The following is a 20,108-nucleotide window of genomic DNA, read 5'->3' on the forward strand; positions in this document are numbered from 1 at the left end:
TGAGCCAAGGGTCATGACCAAGCGTCCATTTTTGAGAGGCTGGGACACTTTTGGTTAACAGTCACCAACAAGAACTCCATGCATTGTTTTCCCAAGAAAAGGAAGAAAGAGGCAGGTCAGGCTTAACCGAGTTGGTTTTAGTGCCAACCTGCAACACAAACTTGCACCCACAACCAAATGATGTGCAGTGCTTACTGTTGCACTTCTATAACCAATTAAATGTGCAGTTTTTCATCTGCAGGATTTACTTTAAGGACCTCCAAACAGACAGCTAACTTCCCAGAGGTGCAATATTCACAAAAGAGGGCCGCCGTACTTTTAAGCCAAGGGTCTCTGACCAAGTGTCCATTTATGAGAGGTTGGGACACCTTTGGTAAACAGTGAGCAACAAGAAATCCATGCATTGTTTTCCCGCCCTTTAACCAAAAGGTTAAGTAGCACCAGCATTTAGAACCTCCTCCTCCTCATGCCTTGTGTTAACTTGTATTTATCTCACATATAAAGAATGCAAATTTCAGAAGGTGCAATGCATATTCAAACAACCATCTGGGAGACACGATTCCCTCGCTCACGTTGACGTCACTTCACCAAAGTCCTCACCCCTTGAATCTGTATTTTGCCTCGAAGCTTCCCGAGCAGAGAAAAAGCAAAAGGTAACTTCGGTGGTCCAGCGAGAGGAGAGGAAAAAATACCTGTAACAGAGAGGTTGTGCCGAGCCGGCCTCCACGGGGAAGAAAGAGGCAGGTCAGGCAAAGACGAGCAGCTCTCTGACATCCTGTTTGTGCCCCCCCGCCCTCCCTTTTGCATTACAATTCATTCTCTGTGCAAGTCAAGGTTAAACCTGACAGCTCTGCAGCTGCGTACGGGTATGTGTGTGTTTCTCTGTATGTGTGCTCACGTGGAGGCTCCAACTAAACCGAGAGGGTGGATGGAAATGAGGAGAGTCAGACTGGGAGGAGAGAGAGAGATTCATGGGTAGGATGTACAGTCTGCGCTCCGTGGAGGAGGCTGGGCGGCGCCCTGAGGGTTCGGTAGGTAGGAGACTCAGATTAATCCCTCATGCTTGGCTGGAGGTTTGATTCTTAGCTAGATTCCATTATAAGGTCAGGCCACAAGGTTTCAGGGCTAATGGGATGTTTTAATACTCATTTTGTATGCCTCTGTATATTTCAGCACCAAAAAATGGAAAGTCATGCCGAGAGATTTCGTTCGACGCCAAGAACAAGGAAATGGGATCTAGTAACAAATCCTTCAATCCATTCAACCACAAGTGGTTTTAGTGGTTTTAAGCAGGGAAAGCTCCTTACTCTGACACACATCAGGGCAGGAGCATGCTTAGCTGGATTTATGCACCAGAACTCTCTGGATAGGTAAAGACAACATTGCTTTTGGGGTCAAAATAAGTATGCTGCATCAGTTACATAACTTGTGTTAGGTATGGAATAAGTATTGCTATAAGGATAGGATAGGATAGGCACTTTATTGTCATTGCAAAGAAACTTCATTTGGCAGCATTTCCATACAGCAGTTTTCAATCTATCAATCAATAAACACAATTTAAAAAAGGTACTACAAATACATATTTACCCATATAAAAATATATGCATTCGTTGCTTTAAGTAAATTAGTAACTGACCGTTATGTGCAGTGAGCTGTCAGCAAAAGTGGCAAGAGTCAATAAAAACTGGGTTTTGGGTGTAGGGCTGGGTCACGTGTTTTGCAGTATGTCCACCACTTTGGTGAAGAAACTGTTCTTAGATCTGTTCGCCCGTGTGTGGATTGCTCTGAGTCTGCCTGAGGGTAAGGTGGTGAACATGGGATGTCAAGGGTGCGTTGAGTACCTCATAATGGATGAGGCTCATTTGAGCAGTCTGAATTTGATGCAGCATAAGAAGTCGATGTAAAAGGAGCGATGAAGATGGCGTTTAGGACAAAGGATTTTGTGCCTAACCTTAACCAGGCGGTAACGGTGCCGAAACCGAACCTGCCTGTTTTACCCCTCTCTGTCTACACTTTGAGCCCCTTGCACCCCATGTATTTGAAGATAACCAACATATTTAATGTGTCTAACAGCTCTGTCCACACACACACACACGTTTCACTGGATTTATGCACCAAAAATCTCTGTCTAGGTAAAGAAAGCATTGCTTTTGTGATCAAAATAAGTATGCTGAATCAGTTCAATTACTTTTGATGTGTGTGGAATAAGAATTGTCATAAGAAGTTGATGTAAAAGGAGCGATGAAGATGGTGTTTAGGACAAAGGATTTTGTGCCTAACCTTAACCAGGCGGTAATAGTGCCTAAACCGAACCTGCCTGTTTTGGACCCCGCTCCGTCTACACTTTTAGCCCCTTGCACCCCACGTATTTGAAGATAACCAACATAATTAAAGTGTCGAACAGCTCTGTCCACACACACGTTTCACTGCAGGCCTTTAAAAGAAAGAGACGGACACTTAAACAGTTGATTTACCAAGAAAAATCCAATAAAAGTGAGGTTTGAAGGCCAGTTTTATCAGGAACTGTTGAGAGTAAATTCTGTCCACTTAAGCTAAATATAGTCACCCTTCAAAAGGTTACTCAAGGAAGAAATGGGACATTTATGAGCAGTTTGACCCCATCAAATTCTTTCACTCTGCCATGCATTATCTTTGAGATAACCTGAGGGGCCGGGGAGTTTCATTTTCAAACAGAACACCGGTTTATTTAAGCTCCTCTGTGCTAAAGTCATCACCATCTTACTGACATCAAACGCATTGCTTCCTCAAAACAAGGACATGCTCTGCTCCACATTTCTAGTTTGTTGTTTTTTGGGAAACATCCTGTCGTGCACAGGAAGTGATACGACTCTCAGTTTGGATTTGTTCTGAATGAATAGCAGCACATCTGGATATGAAATGGAAATGAGAGCCATCTGAACTTAATCAACCACTGCTAGTCTCACAGTTTGCTTGACAAGACGAAGACTTCTGCTATAAATAACCAATTAGAACCAAAGACTGAAACGAAATCAAACAATCGAGCAACAGAGGGTTTACGTGTTTAAAGACAGAAGCGTGAAAACGGCAGCTGAAGTGTCTGGAATGAAAAGCAGGGTGTGAGTTGTGCTGCAGGAGCCACTCTGCACCCTGATAGCAGGTGGCTCTGACCTTTCCGTGGCCTTTGACGACCATGTGATCGCAGGCTTGAAGTTCTCTCTGCTTTCTAATGTCACCAGGCCGCCTGTCACGTGGGCTAACGGTTACACTCATGCAAGCTAGCAGACATACTCAGGGTGTGGGGTGTGTGCTACTGCATGGCAGGAAGGTCTGAAGGCCAGGCGTGACTGGTAGAGTTGGATATTAGGAGAGAGATTCCCCGTGTTCTGCAGGAATCCTTGGAGAGGTGCACGGCATTTTCTTTCTCATATGCAAAATTGAATTGTATGAGCCAATTTTTGACATGCACCATGCAATATTCACAAAAACAACTGTTAGTAGGGAGGTTTGAAGGACATCATGAGTTCAAGACCACTGATGGAAGAATGCAAAGCAGCACATTCCAACCAGGGTTGCAAAGGGGTGGAACATTTTTGGTAAATTTCCATGAGAAGTAAAGCTGGGGAATTTTGGAAATATTCCAAATTGGAAACTTTCCATGGGAATTATGGGAATTTAATGTAAAGGTATCATATCCATGCATAAATATTTGTTTTGTTATAAGCAGACATCCATTCAAAATAATACAATTACAACAGATTTATGTTAGCAGCCCGTAGCATGTCGATGCTAAACAATGCTAGGCCCGATGTTCCCTGTGAGCTGAGGAGAAGGAGGCAAGGACGACGTGCTGGTACTGAGGTGCAAGCTAAGAAAAGACGACATGGACCTGTCCTTCCACACACCATTATGGGGAATGTACGATCTATCTATGAAGATGGTGTTTAGGACAAAGGATTTTGTGCCTAACCTTAACCAGGCGGTAATAGAATGTACGATCTATCTATGATAAGGACGAGCTAACCCAGCACCAGAGTAGCAGCATGCTAACAGAGCTAACACCGGATACGAACGCCACATTGGAAGGATTTCACCTGCTGTGGGCGGACAGGATACAGGAGAGCAAGACTGAACTAACTGGGGAAGAAGGCCAGCTCAGTCCTGGACCCTGTGGAGACCACCTCCACAGGGTCCAGGACTGAGCTGGCCTTCACGGCTGACAGGAGAATTATGGCCAAGCTGTCGTCTCTGATGGACATTTCTTTTCTATATATATTCTTGTTGAAATTCTTGTTCTGTATACCTTCTTGTTTGCTGATGTAACTCCATGAATTTCCCCGTTGTGGGGCGAATAAAGGAGTATCTTATCTTATCTTATTCCCATAAATACCTGTTTCTTCCCATGGTAAGTTTCCATCTTTGGATATTCTCAGAATTTTGAAACCCTAATTCCAACTGTTGCAGAAAAATACGGTCAGACACTCCAATTGAACCATTCTGACTTCCAAGAAGGAGCTGAAGTTTTGCTCTGTTAGAAATACCTCCTCATGCTCCCACATGTATAAAACAGCATCATCGACGTAGAGGATAAAAAAAGCATCATGACTTGAAAGATAATTGTCCGTCTGTTCTTCATTTATAGAGTGAAATCCAGTTTTTCTGCAGTTTAGTTCTGATGAGTAATAATTTAAAGATCACAGTTAAACCCTCCCTCCTCGTGCGTGGTGAATAATAGTGAGGCAGGTAAATCTACCCCTCTCTGTAATTCTGATGGCTCTCTTAGCTGAACAAGAGCCTCAGTCCACGAATGTTGCCTCCTAATCCAAATTCCCCTCCTTCTCCACAATAATGAGCTCCTCTCAGACTCAAGAGTTGACAGAGGTAAAGCATTTAGCACGCTTGAATGGAGGAAGAGGGAGAGAGTGGGAGTGTGGAGAGAAAGGGAGGAAGATACAGGCCAAAGAGGGATAAAGCGAGGGATGGGGAGGAGAGAGGGGGTAGAAAAAAAATCCACTGAGACATGCATGAGGTAAGCTCTCCCTCTGGCAAGGCAGAGTAAATGCCGCTGCACGGTTACGAATGCAATGGCTGACTGTTGAGAATAAGAGGAAGAAAAGGAAGGAGAGGAAGAGACAGAGGGAGGAAGGAGGAGTGGTGCTGAGGAGAAATAAAGATAAACCATGAGAGGAAGAGAGATCATTGTTGTGTTCTCTGAGGATTCAGTTATTTTTCTGCCCGTCACTACAGCCCAGGGACATGATGTGAACAACGTGGAGCCTGTGTTTGTGTGTGTGTGTGTGTGTGTGTGTGTGTCACGTGGTGTGTATTCTGCGTATTTATGTGGGTGGCAGTGTGTGTATGCAGCGCTGAAAGCATGTGCATGCTTCATTCGTTTCAAGGCCAAGTGATGAAATACTCTCTGAAAACAGAAGACTCGCACAGACACACACACACAGAGAGAGAGGCGTCGCTCACACATGCAATCACACGCAGAATACTCTCTTTGCACGGCTCAGCTCACGAGGTAAAGTGTGTGTAACGTGTGTGTGTGTGTGTGAACGTAGACTCGACTTGAATAAGCAAACCGAAGATCTGAAGACTAATGCAGCGGACTAACGCGTACAACACAAGAATCAGAGGAGAGACGAAGTGAAGCTAAAGCTAACCTAACCGTTCTCTGAGTGTCAAATCAATTTATTAGTCGAATGGTATCAAGGCAGCGTGTTACACACAGAGCCTGAACACTGAGACATGGGCCTTCAATGCAGATTCACCTTCAGACACAGAGCAGGAGAGATGAAGATATGGGCGTAATTTAACTGTTATTGTCAGGGCGCTACAAAAGCAGCAGTATGGACACATTCCTGGCTGCTGCGCCTTGACTGCTTCTTTCAGAATGACACGGACAATGTGTGCTTTCAGCGTGGACCGAGGTATGTCAGCTGATGCGACCCTGGACTCTCTGTTTGTGTTGAACTTGGAGTGATTGACTTGAATCTGTTCCTGCCGAGGAGAAATACGCAGCTTTTACTCCTGCTTCCTGTCTGTTCCACAAGGAAGTGCATGGATTTTATATATAGAATAAATTAATACAAAATATAAAATAAAGAAAATAACTTGCTCAATTTGGATTTCAAGTCATCAAACAGCTTCTGGATTTTCTACTTCAACATTTGGCGCTATTGTGTTAGTTGAGCTAAGCTAGCTAGATGACGAAGGGCTCGTTCTATGCAATGCAAGAAGTTAGCTAGCTTGCATTGCTTGATTCATTATTGATGCACTTAAAAAACTAGCTAGCTGGCTTGCTAAAAACACATTTAATGCTGCTTTTTAGAAGCTAATACTACAGCTAACAAGCTAGCTATAAATGATGACAACTCTTTTTCTTCTTAAACATTTGGCGCCTTTGTGTTAGTTGAGCTAAGCTAGCTAGATGACGAAGGGCTCGTTCTATGCAATGCAAGAAGTTAGCTAGCTTGCATTGCTTGATTCATTATTGATGCACTTAAAAAACTAGCTAGCTGGCTTGCTAAAAACACATTTAATACTGCTTTTTAGAAGCTAATACTACAGCTAACAAGCTAGCTATAAGTGATGACAACTCTTTTTCTTCTTCAACATTTGGCGCCATTGGGTTAGCTGAACTAAGCTAGCCAGATGATGAAGGGCTCTTTCTATGCAATGCAAGAAGTTAGCTAGCTTGCATTGCTTGATTCATTATTGATGCACTTAAAAAACTAGCTAGCTGGCTTGCTAAAAACACATTTAATGCTGCTTTTTAGAAGCTAATACTACAGCTAACAAGCTAGCTATAAGTGATGACAACTCTTTTTCTTCTTAAACATTTGGCGCCTTTGTGTTAGCTTAACTAAGCTAGCTAGATGACGAAGGGCTCGTTCTATGCAATGCAAGAAGTTAGCTAGCTTGCATTGCTTGATTCATTACTGATGCACTTAAAAACCTAGCTAGCTGGCTTGCTAAAAACACATTTAATGCTGCTTTTTAGAAGCTAATACTACAGCTAACAAGCTAGCTATAAGTGATGACAACTCTTTTTCTTCTTCAACATTTGGTGCTATTGTGTTAGCTGAACTAACTAGCTAGCTGACACAGGGCTCTTTCTATGCAATGCAAGAAGTTAACTAGCTTGCATTGATTCATTATTGATGCACCTAAAAAGCTAGCAAGCTGGCTAGCTTAAAACACATTTAACACTACATTTTGAAGAGCGTATTCTATAACAGATAACATGCTAGCTATCTAAACGTTGTAAATAAGCCTTAAAGATGCATGGTGTCAATTTAAGATTTAGGGTGAGCCTTCTATCTGGCATTCCAGATAATAACATCATTTGAATTCTTTAAAACTGTCAGGATTTGTAATATATTTTGCTTTGATGAGGCCTGGATCCAAATATGAAGCTCACTTGTGTTTGCACATTTACATCCAGAGCACACACACACACACACACACACACAGCTATGACATGTTTTCATACCTGCTCATACACAACCACACCTACACACACATCCACACTGAGACCTCAGACGCCCGATCGTGATACATCACCACCTACACACAGCCGTGTCAGCCACAGACAACTGCTCCTGAGCCCCAGCAGAGCAAAGACATTCATCATAATGACACACACACACACACACACAGCACACACACACCAACCCGGAGAAAGCGACATAAAACAACGTTGCAGCTGGTGATGCGTGAAGACGACTCCATCATACATCAGGCATACAGTACGAGTTCCTCCTCGTCTTGATAACGACATTATGAACAGAGAACGCTCAGAACATAAATCCCCCTTTGTTTTTGTGTGTCTGATATTTCTCAACATTTGTGTTATTGTCATAAAAATGAGAAGACCTCTTTGTTGCTTCAGAGACGAACATAAAAAAAACCCGCCTGTCTTGTTTTCTTCTTCTTTGGTGTTAATCTCTTCATCGCCTGAAATCACACCAGCTGTCCGTCCCCGGACTGCTGTCGAACCATCTCCCTCCGTCGCACCGTCTCCGTCTCCCAGTCTGCCCGAGTCAATTTTCACCCCGCTTCTTCCTCTTGTCGTTTTCTTACACATCCCAAAGAAAAAAAGCCGGACGTGTCAGTTTGATAAACAGGCCATAAATTAGCTGCTGAGGTGTTATCTACCTCGTGTATTATGTCTGAGAAGCTGTTTGTTGTTTGACTGCTTGTTTATCCCGAACTGACCCTCGGACAGCTCAAGATTTGTAGTGGTTTCACTATTTTTCGGGGATGTTTTCAAAAAATAGAGATGTAGGATTCTATGTTATGTTGTAAAAAAAAAAAAGAACAGGAAGCTGTTTCTATAAAAGAGGAATAAATGTGAGTGTTCAGCAGAGAGTGTCCTTGGACTAGAGTCTGCCTTTGGAGGCACAAACAGGGGGAAATTAACACCTGCAGGCACTCATGTTTTTCAAAAGAGGGGTTCTCGTGGTGTTAGGGTGGATTTGATCAAAGCAGGGTCATTTATATAAACGGTCATCTCGGCCTCAGAGAGCGAAAACTCAAGTCTCAAATCCTGAAGTCAGTCAGTCCTTACCTAACAAGGCATGAGGTTCACAAGCAGCTATTAAAACACAGTTCTTATTACCAGGCTGTGTTAAATACTTGATTCTGATTGGTCAAAACCAAACAACAACGATGATTACATCAAACATGAGGTGCCAAATCAAACCGTGTAAAGGCACATTCCCCCTCTGCCTGTTGACACTGTGGTGAAAAAGTCAGAATGGAACAGATCAAAGCAGAATGGAATGAAAGAGAACAAAGCAGAATAGAATAGAATGGAACAGATCAAAGGAGAATAGAATGGAATGGAGCAGATCAAAGCAGAATGGAATGAAAGAGAATAAAGCAGAATAGAATAGAATAGAATGGAACAGATCAAAGGAGAATAGAATAGAATGGAACAGATCAAAGCAGAATAGAATAGAATGGAATAGAATGGAAAGGAACAGATCAAAGCAGAATAGAATAGAATGTAAAAGATCAAAGTAGAATAGAATAGAATGGAACAGATCAAAGCAGAATAGAATGGAATAGAATGGAACAGATCAAAGCTGAATAGAATAGAATGGAACAGATCAAAGGAGAATAGAATGGAATGGAGCAGATCAAAGCAGAATGGAATGAAAGAGAATAAAGCAGAATAGAATAGAATAGAATGGAACAGATCAAAGGAGAATAGAATAGAATGGAACAGATCAAAGCAGAATAGAATAGAATGGAATAGAATGGAAAGGAACAGATCAAAGCAGAATAGAATAGAATGTAAAAGATCAAAGTAGAATAGAATGGAATGGAACAGATCAAAGCAGAATAGAATGGAATAGAATGGAACAGATCAAAGCTGAATAGAATAGAATGGAACAGATCAAAGCTGAATAGAATAGAATTGAATAGATCAAAGCAGAATAGAATAGAATAGAATGGAACAGATCAAAGCTGAATAGAATAGAATAGAATGGAACAGATCAAAGCTGAATAGAATAGAATGGAACAGATCAAAGCTGAATAGAATAGAATGGAACAGATCAAAGCTGAATAGAATACAATAGAATGGAACAGATCAAAGCTGAATAGAATAGAATGGAACAGATCAAAGCTGAATAGAATATAATTGAATAGATCAAAGCAGAATAGAATAGAATAGAATGGAACAGATCAAAGCTGAATAGAATAGAATGGAGTAGAATGGAATGGAACAGATCAAAGCATTATAGAATAGAATGGAACAGATTAAAGCTGAATAGAATGGAATGGAACAGATCAAAGTAGAATAGAATGGGATGGAACAGATCAAAGCAGAATAGAATGGAATGCCTCTGATTGATCAAAGCCTCATAACATCTGTGATTTATTCTCAACATCCAAAGCGATGCTTGAGAAAACCTGATCACACCTCATATCAAATCAGTCCACAGAAAGTAGTCCCTCACATTCCCCCCTCTGCCTGTTGACACTGTGGTAAAAACGTCAGTGTGGTCTCAGGCTGGTCTTGGTCGTGGGGAAATACTGACAGTTAGTGGGCACAGATGTGAGAGCAGCCTGAGGAGATACTGGACCACAAAACCATCTCTGAGAGGGAGAAGTGGAGCATCCAGAGCGCGACACAAACAGTCCGTTCACTCTTCAGATTTAGATTTAAGGCGTTAATAGAAAGAAAAAAAAAGAGCTCACAAGTTTCCATTTTAACCGTTTGTTCTGCTGAAACTCAGCAGGGGTTGTCTGATTCCGTCACTCTTGTGATCACCAGATTGCATTTTCTGCTAGAGTGACATTTAATCAAGGTCTGCTAATTCACAAAGCAATGCTTCCAATTATAAATGGGTTTTAATGGGTTTCATTGAGGACGTTTTGTCGGCTTTAATCAAACAGTGTTTCAGAGGCGACGTCGAGACAAGCTGGAGGAGGAGTTTTTGAGACAAAACAACAGAATGAAATCCAATTAATTAAGAGGAGGACATGGGACATGTTGGTCTACCACTGGGGTCACGTGTAGTTTGGGGTCATGATATGTTGTTGGATCCAGACTATGCATGTAGGACGACCTGCTTTCATGTCCCTGCATGATAAGTTGCTCTTGTGTCGATGGAGTCTGGTTCCTCCAGTCAATGAAGGGATTTAACCCTTTAACAAAAACCACCACAATGCTCCTTTAATGCTATAGGAAGACAGGCCCTCTCCCTCCTCCCTCTACACAGTCTGTGCATCCTGCCCCCTCATCTAAAACACACAGACCCTTACATACATTTCTCATGAGAACCCCTATGTGGTCTGTCACAGGACCCTTTCAGCTGTTGGGTCTGTGATTTGTGTCCTTTCAGGGATCAGGAAGTCAGGGAAAGAAGGGATGAGTGTGTGGGTTGGGCGCTCGTAAAGAAGAATCTGTGCTCAGATATACATTTCCCTCCCTGAGGAGTGATGGGAAGTCTTTGTAAGTGGCGGGTTGTGTACACACTTGGCGAGGAAGTGGCGTTTTCAAGCGTCACTGCGAGTCAGTCTGGTGTCTCCTTCCCTTGTGTTCTCGTTGACTTGGACTTAGGCGACAGTCATTGCTCTTTTCATGAAACCTCTGCTAAATACTGTCCCCCCCCCCCTCCCCTCCCTCCTCCTGCAGCCTGGAAGTGTGAAAGACCTTCTTCTAGAGGGGGGGATTCAACACAGAGTCCAAGGAGGTGACGGGGTCGCGGATTTCCCAGACAGCGACCCGACTCTGGAGCGAGTGTGGAAAGTGAAGGGCAGAGGTCCTGCTCCATTTTTCCTGGTTCTCTCACTTAACCCTCTTTTCATGTTCCCGGCCCTGACATGACAGGGCGGAGGGAGATTAGGCTGTTAGTTCCACTTAGTTCTCATATGATCTCAGCTAATATTTGTCAAGTCTGATGTTGTCAGGCGCTGTCAGCTTCAACGGAGGGGAGCGGCGAGGCCGGGGAAGGGAACAGTGGGATAAATGCACTAAGTATGCAGCTGTGCAAGACGAGGGGTGAGTTATTATTCCTGAAAGGGAGTCTTACTGAGGTAGACTAGACCCAACAATGGATACCCTCCTAAAATAAATGCACTGACCTTTTCAGCCATGTGCATTGTTGGTGTCCACCTCTGATGATGTTTGCAGGTCTGTTACAAACACAGTACTTCTAACTCAGCCATTAAAGGTACAGCTCTAAAAACCAGCTGTTTAGTTGAACCAACAATTATTTATGTGGGTCAATTTTATTGAGTTAATATCCATGTCCAAATCCAGCTTTTGAGTGTACAGAGGGACGCTGCGTATGACGTCATCAACATCACCACATAAGTCTTCACACACTTGAAAAACCACAATGGCTGTGCTTTGGGAAGTGGCAAAACTAAAACTGGAGACACAAGGACTCAGAACTACAAACTAAAACAGGAAACAAGGATTCAGAACTACAAAATAAAACTGGAAACACAAGGACTCAGAACTACAAACTAAAACAGGAAACAAGGATTCAGAACTACAAAATAAAACTGGAAACACAAGGACTCAGAACTACAGACTAAAACAGGAAACAAGGATTCAGAACTACAAAATAAAACAGGAAACAAGGATTCAGAACTACAAACTAAAACAGGAAACCAGGAAGCCGGCGACCCCTGCGACGAGGACTATAGACTCTGTATGTGGGGCGCTTAGACCGCTAGGCCACCAGCGCCCGCACCCCCCGGTGCCTCTCTGTGTAGAGTTTGCATGCTCTCTCCGGGCTCACCAGGTTACTTGGTGACTCTAAATCGCCCGTAGGTGTGAGTCTGTGCGTGGATGGTTGTCCATGTTTGCCCTGTGATAGGTTGGCAACCTGTCCAGGGTGTACCCTGCCTTCCACCTGAAGTCCGCTGGGATTGGCTCCAGCCCCACCATGACCCCAAAACAGGATAAGCGGTCAAGATAATGGATGAAACCAAGGCATGAAACACAAGGAACAAACTAAACAAACTCTAGTATGTATGAATTAAAAATCCATCAGTATAATTTCAGTTATACTCATAAATTGTATTTCTTCTACTTAAAAGCTCAGATTTAATCAGTAAGCACAAACATTTTGAGTCATTTGAACTTGTTCTGGTTTACAGTGTAAAACAGGAGCCTTGGATTCTTGCATTTCCAACAGATAAATCTTCAAACCTGCTCTCTGTTTGGAATTTATCTGACTAATCCAAAAATATGTTCCCTGATTGATCGGTTCAGATTCAGCTCTCTTGTGACCTAAACACACTCAGATGTTAAGACACCGGCGTGAATACAAATGTTAACGCTGTGACATTAAACGTCGTGGCGGCACAGATCTCCATGAGGGAGCCTCTCTCCGGCTAAATAACCAGGCTCCAGAGGCGTGTTCCCGTAAATACAAAGTGTCATCTCCATAAGCGCTATCTGTCCGCCTCCTCAGCGGCGGGGTAAGAGGGCACTGTTTTTACGCCGGCGACACAAATTCTTCATAAATCGCTCACTCTGAGGCTGGTGATGCAGGACGAGACCAGGGGAGAGAGGAGGAGGAGGAGGAGGAGGATGAGGGGAGGCCGGAGGTGTGATGGCTTCCTCTCGTCTAACCCCCGCCGGTCGTACGCGGGGCCCACGCCGTCAGGGCAGATGACACTGATTAATGAGAAAGCCGTCTCATCACTATTGCATCTGGGTAACAGACTGCACAGGGAGTCAATAGAGGGGGACTCTGCGGGGTAAAGTGCACGCCCCGGTCTTATCGCACTGAGGTGGAAACAGGAATATGAAGGATCCGGGGACACATGCAGGTTTTAGATCAGGAGACATTTACTGGGAGGAAACACGGCCCCAAACCTTTTCAGTTTTTAGTGTTTCAACAAACCTGACGTGGAATAAATCTGTGCCTCTGAATGAGGACTTAAAGAGACAGTACGTGACATTTCTGTGGCATGATTCCAAATCACTATGTTGGATTTGCATGACTTAAATTTAGCGTATGATAAATAATGTATTGCACATCTTTGCTGAAGACTTGACTCTGATTGGTCAGTCCTGCAGTGTGTTATTTCTGCATAACAGACTGCAGCTGTGTATGATGGAGCGATGCTGTGGGTTACAAACTCTGCAGGACTTCTAGAAGCCTGGAGTTTCATGCCTGGAAGAAAAAGGCAAAAGGAAGATAAGTTTTGAAAGACTAAACGACAGAGGGGAAAAATTGAAGGCTTTTTGTGAAATCAGGGGCAGCTATTGGAGGAGAGAAAGCATCAACATACTTCAAGTTAGACCGGAGATAACCTGCTTGCACGATAGCTGCGTCACATTCCCTGCACCTGCACGTCCTCAACGTTTGACACCGTGCAGATGTAAGATGGAGCGGTAGGAGAAGGGTAGAGGTGGAGGTGTGACGGTCTAGACGGCAGCAGGGATGCCAATGGCTGCTAATACACCAAGTCTGCAAGTATTCACTTCTGACTTTAGGCCCGTTTCTCCCTTTGACAAATGAAGTGAAGGTGTTAGCTTAAATTCAGGAGCAGGACCATGCCTAAAACACACCTTCAATCACCGGACAAGCCAACAACTTAAACGTAGCCAGCAGACTCCAACCGTTTGTCTGTGATTCTTCAACCCACCCTTCCTCACTAAACCTTTTCCCTTATCCCCTTCTACTCAACTTGTGCTCGCTTCTTCTTCTATGTCTACTTCCAGGTACAACCCGGGTCAAGATCAGCTCTGGCAGGATGACGCTGAGATGGAACCCCCCATCCTGAGTCTCCTTCTGCTGGGCCACACTACACACAATTAATTCATTAAATGTTCAAAACTGGCTGACAAGAGGAATGTTATATTGTAGAAGTGGATGTGACGACATGCAAAACTAAATGCAAAGTCAGGGAACGTTGCATCCTTGCAGAGAGGAAAGTGTTGCATAAACTGAGTGTGAGTGGTGTTTACGGTGTGCTCTTTCCAGACGCCTCCGAGAGTTCTGCCTTATTGCTAATCCAGCAGTTGCACGCAGCCTGAGCCCTCTGGTGCGCCCTCTAGAGGCGTCCTCCGGTAAGACGTGTCGTGCATAGTCAAGAACAGGAACAGCTATGTTCAGGATGCAGCTGCATGCAAGGTTTAAGTGCAAGTTTAAGGAAACTTAAATCAGGCGCTGCCTTGATTTGTCACCTCCTTGTTGTGCGTTATCGCTTCTTACAGCGTCTAAATTCAAACTTCTGCAGCCTGGCTGATTATTTCAGGGACGCATTTCTGAGCATTACAGCCTTTTATATAAAAACACAGCCTTTCTAAAGTAGAACAATAAGAATTGAGGTTTAATTCTTGAATTTGTCACTCTCTGAATCTGATGCACGTTCATCTCAGCTGCTACACCGTTAAATAGTTAATAGGGCAGGTTTTCAGTATCCTTAAATGTCCTGCATGATGACTCCACTAAATCTGGTGCTCTCCTCCCACCAACACACACATGTGTGCACACTACATTGCATTTGTTCTTTGGCTTGCGAGGTTAAATAGCAAGCATATCTCCAAACTTCTCAGGCAGGAAACTTAAAACAGGTGCTTCCTTCATTCGTCACCTGATAATGACCTGTGCACTGTGCGTTATCGCTTCTTACAGCTTCTAAATTTCAACTTCTGCAGCCTGGCTGAGTATTTTAGGGACGCATTTCTGAGCATTACAGCATTTCATTTAAAAACACAGCCTTTCTAAAGCAGAACGAGAAGGATGGAAGGATGTAGGTTTAATTCTTGAATCTGTCACCCTCTAGTCTGATGCACGTTCATGTCAGCTGCAGTTTTTCCATTATCCTTAAATGTCCTGCATGATGACTCCACTAAATCTGGTGCTCTGCTCCCACCAACACACACACTCACTCACTCGTATGCACACTTCATTTTGATCTCCAAACTTACAAGGAAGGAAACTTAAATCAGGTGCTGCCTTGATTTGCACCTGATAATGACCTCCTTGCCGTGTGCTATCACTTCTTACAGCGTCTAAATTCAAACTTCTGCAGCCTGGCTGAGTATTTTAGGGACGCATTTCTGAGCATTACAGCATTTCATATAAAAACACAGCCTTTCTAAAGCAGAACGAGAAAGATGGAAGGATGTAGGTTTAGTTCTTTAATCTGTCACCCTCTAGTCTGATGCACGTTCATGTCAGCTGCAGTTTTTCACTATCCTTAAATGTCCTGCATGATGACTCCACTAAATCTGGTGCTCTGCTCCCACCAACACACACACACACACACACACTCACATGTATGCACACTTCATTACGTATCTCCAAACTTACAAGGCAGAACTTAAATCAGGTGCTTCCTTCATTCGTCACCTGATAATGACCTGTGCACTGTGCGTTATCGCTTCTTACAGCGTCTAAATTCAAACTTCTGCAGCCTGGTTGAGTATTTTAGGGACGCATTTCTGAGCATTACAGCATTTAATTTAAAAACACAGCCTTCCCAAAGCAGAACGAGAAGGATGGAAGGATGTAGGTTTAATTCTTGAATCTGTCACCCTCTAGTCTGATGCACGTTCATCTCAGCTGCAGTTTTTCCACTATCCTTAAATGTCCTGCATGATGACTCCACTAAATCTGGTTGCTCTGCTCCCACCAACACACACACAAACACACTTACATGTATGCACACTTCATTTTGATCTCCAAACTTACAAGGCAGAACTTAAATCAGGTGCTTCCTTAATTTGTCACCTGATAATGACCTCCTTGCACTGTGCGTTATCGCTTCTTACAGCCTCTAAATTCAAACTTCTGCAGCCTGGCTGAGTATTTTAGGGACGCATTTCTGAGCATTACAGCATTTCATATAAAACACAGCCTTTCTAAAGCAGAACGAGAAGGATGGAAGGATGTAGGTTTAATTCTTGAATTTGTCTGATGCACGTTCACGTCAGCTGCAGTTTTCCACTATCCTTAAATGTCCTGCATGATGACTCCACTAAATCTGCTCCTCTCCTCCTACCAACACACACTCACATGTATGCACACTTCATTTTGATCTCCAAACTTACAAGGCAGAACTTAAATCAGCTGCTTCCTTGATTCGGCACCTGATAATGACCTGTGCACTGTGCGTTATCACTTCTTACAGCATCTAAATTTCAACTTCTGCAGCCTGGCTGAGTATTTTAGGGACGCATTTCTGAGCATTACAGCATTTCATATAAAACACAGCCTTTCTAAAGCAGAACGAGAAGGATGGAAGGATGTAGGTTTAATTCTTGAATGTGTCACCCTCTAGTCTGATGCACGTTCATGTCAGCTGCAGTTTTCCACTATCCTTAAATGTCCTGCATGATGACTCCACTAAATCTGCTCCTCTCCTCCCACCAACACACACTCACACACACACATGTATGCACACTTCATTACGTTTGTTCTATTCTGTCACACCATGAGTCACCAGAAGTTAAGAGCAGCCTCCTAACATGCAGTGTGAGCAGACTGCACACTGACTGAATTAAAAAAGAAGACCTTCAGGAGGAGGAGGAGGAGATGAATAGGAGGAACTACAGCAAGAAGAAGAAGAGGAGGAAAAAAAAAAGGGAACATGATCCATCAACAACTCGGCGCTGTGAGCTGAGGGGACATAAGTGGGACATGCTCTGTGGAGGGAAAGAAGGGGAAACGCATGACCCATGATGTGGGGATGAAACCCTCCCTTTGTCCCTCCATGGAGAGAGAGATTCTGGAGTTTTAACTGAATTACAACAAATGCAATTTGCAAACACACGGGATAGCAGTCATGCATGCATTCCTGCGTGTTCTCACACAGCCTCTGTTCAGCCTCCGAGTCTCATGTGACTGGAGCTCACTCCTCCTGCGCTTTTCCCCGAGCCTGCACAGAGAACGAGAGCTCGCCTCTCTGCCTCTCTCTCCGTGTCTCAGCATGGTGCGCTCCCCACAGCCGGCTTTGCACAGTCCCGAATCCACCGTCTCCAGCCTCACAAGGACCAGGAGACAGCGAGAAAGGGCGGCTGCTGCAAAATCAGAGCAACTTCCCCCCCTTTTTCCCCTCTCTCCATTCCACGGAGCGAGAAGTCGACCCGACTGGGTTCCAACACTCTGACGACATGCAGTGGATTCTAACAGCTTCATAAAGGACCAGGTTTATGCGCAGCAGCAGCGTTTATTCCCCCATAATGGCGATCATTCATCACCATCCTGTCTGCAGCTGATAACAGCCTCAGGGCGCTCCTGCGATCCGCGCACAATTTATCGACGTGTATTAATAACAACAAGCAGAACTCACACACTCACACACACTATCACACACACACATACAAGCTGCGGTGTTAATTCTGACCCCGATTCCAGTCACATCTCCAACAGAGGAGCAACATTTCCACCCCGGACAGGACAGCAGAGAGGAGGAATCACACGCGTAAAAAGAGAGAGGAGGATGAAAACACTCACAGTCTGTCTCCGGGAACAAGCAGGCGGCTCTCCACCATCATATCGGGCAGAAAATCCATGTTGTAGGATGAAGTCATGTTGCCAGCCTGCCCTGTGTAGGCTCCGTGTGTGTGTGAGTGTGTGTGTGTGTGTGTGTGTGTGTCTGATAAATAAAGGAGCGTCGCTCTCGCCCAAACTGCGCCTGGCCGCGGAGACAGAGAGGGACAGGTGCAAGAGAACGAGGCCTCCCCAAAGGCAGTGTGTAAGCCAGCCGCACACACTCTGTCCGCATCCAGCAGTTGTCACATTCTCCTCTTCCTCCACTCCCCCATTCGCTTCTTCTCTTTTCCTCCTCCTCCTCCTGTCTGGAGATCCTCTCTGCAACAGCGCGGCTGCCGGACTGCTGGAGAACCAGGTGCCGAGCCGGGGAGGAGGAGGCGTGGCGCATAACGCTGCAGCTGATCTTTAACCATTAGGTCTCCATGCATGTCTCTAAAGCAGAGTCTCCAACCATCAGTCATCATTAAAGGGGGGGCACAAACGTCTCCAATCCATACTCAGGATTTAAAATAGAAGGTGGCTTCAATTATTCATACTCAGATGTTCCTCAGCAGACACTCCTAACATAATATATTCATTATTCCTCCTAATCCTGGGAGACTTGGCAAAAAAATCTCTGGATTTAACACTCCAAATGTGGAGAAATCAAACTGCAAACACCTTTTCCTCCAACAGGAGACCATCTTAATGAGTCTTTATGGAGGTCTGAAGCTGGAGTACTGCAGACTCCACTCAAACATGAAGATGCTTCTGTAACACAACTGTCACACAAACATGCAGCAGCCTCACCGGTGTTATTTAGCCGTCATGTGGTGGTGTCATGAGTCAGTTTCTTCCTTGTGTTTCATGCCTTCTCTGTGTTAGCTCCCTCCCTGATTAGTCTCACCTGTGTCCTGTGTCCTGTGTTCACACCTGTGTTGATTACCCTGTGTATTTAGTTCCTCTGTTTTATTATTAGACCTTTATTATACCAGGTAAAAATGTTTGAGAACCAGTTCTCATTTACAAACATGACCTGAACAAGAGGCTTGGCAAAAAATATCTGGATTTAACACTCCAAATGTTGAAAAATCAAACTGCAAACACCTTTTCCTCCAACAGGAAACCATCTTAATGAGTCTTTATGGAGTTCTGAAACTGGAATACTGCAGACTTCACTCAAACATGATGATGAGTCTGTCATGAACTGTCTTTAACAACGACACAACTGTCACACAAACATGCAGCAGCCTCACCGGTGTTATTTAGCCATCATGTGGTGGTTCATGAGTCAGTTTCTTCCTTGTGTTTCATGCCTTCTCTGTGTTAGCTCCCTCCCTGATTAGTCTCACCTGTGTCCTGTGTTCACACCTGTGTTGATTACCCTGTGTATTTAGTTCCTCTGTTTTATTATTAGACCTTTATTTTACCAGGTAAAAATGTTTGAGAACCAGTTCTCATTTACAAACATGATCTGACCAAGAGGCTTGGCAAAAAATCTCTGGATTTAACACTCCAAATGTTGAAAAATCAAACTGCAAACACGTTTTCCTCCAACAGGAAACCATCTTAATGAGAATGTATGAAGGTCTGAAGCTGGAATACTGCAGATTTCACTCAGACATGATGATGCTTCTGTCATGAACTGTCTTTAACAACGACACAACTGTCACACAAACATGCAGCAGCCTTATCAGTGTTATTTAGCCATCATCCTTGTGTTTCATGTCTTCTGTGTTAGCTCCCTCCCTGATTAGTCTCACCTGTGTCCTGTGTTCACACCTGTGTATTTAGTTCCTCTGTTTCCCCTGTCCCTGGTTGGATCCTTGTTCCCTGTGTTCTTAGTGCTCTTGTTTTTCTGTGGATTTCTTCACAGTGAGTTTAAATTTGTCTGTCTCTGTTTTTTGTTATTAAATCCGTTTTATTTCTAAGTCTGCATCTTGTTTCCTCCTCTTTGTTTCTCCACATCCATTTTTACTTTTGACCTCTCAGAAAAAAAGTCCTAAATCTGGAATTCAACAACATAGAGTCAGAAAGGTGGATTATTGTAAATGGTAAATGGACTTGTGCTTACATAGTGCTTTTCTAGTCTATCTGGCCACTCAAAGCGCTTTTACACTACATCTCACATTCACCCATTCACTCACTGATGGTAGAGGCTGC

The 20,108-nt window shown here is 43.8% G+C and overlaps 1 protein-coding gene across 1 annotated transcript in view; it reads right to left on the minus strand.

Annotated features, from left to right (window-relative positions):
* The window catches only part of celf2 (cugbp, Elav-like family member 2), a 171,461-nt gene extending 152,679 nt beyond the window's left edge, over positions 1 to 18,782 (minus strand). The window contains exon 1 of the mRNA XM_034674158.1: positions 17,928 to 18,782. Coding sequence (XP_034530049.1) covers positions 17,928 to 18,004 — 77 coding nt within the window. The 5' untranslated portion in view covers positions 18,005 to 18,782. The remainder of the gene's footprint in view (positions 1 to 17,927) is intronic.
* Positions 18,783 to 20,108: the final 1,326 nt, after the last annotated feature.

The sequence above is a fragment of the Notolabrus celidotus genome, chromosome 21 (assembly GCF_009762535.1).
Source record: "Notolabrus celidotus isolate fNotCel1 chromosome 21, fNotCel1.pri, whole genome shotgun sequence".
Classification (NCBI taxonomy): Eukaryota; Metazoa; Chordata; class Actinopteri; order Labriformes; family Labridae; genus Notolabrus; species Notolabrus celidotus.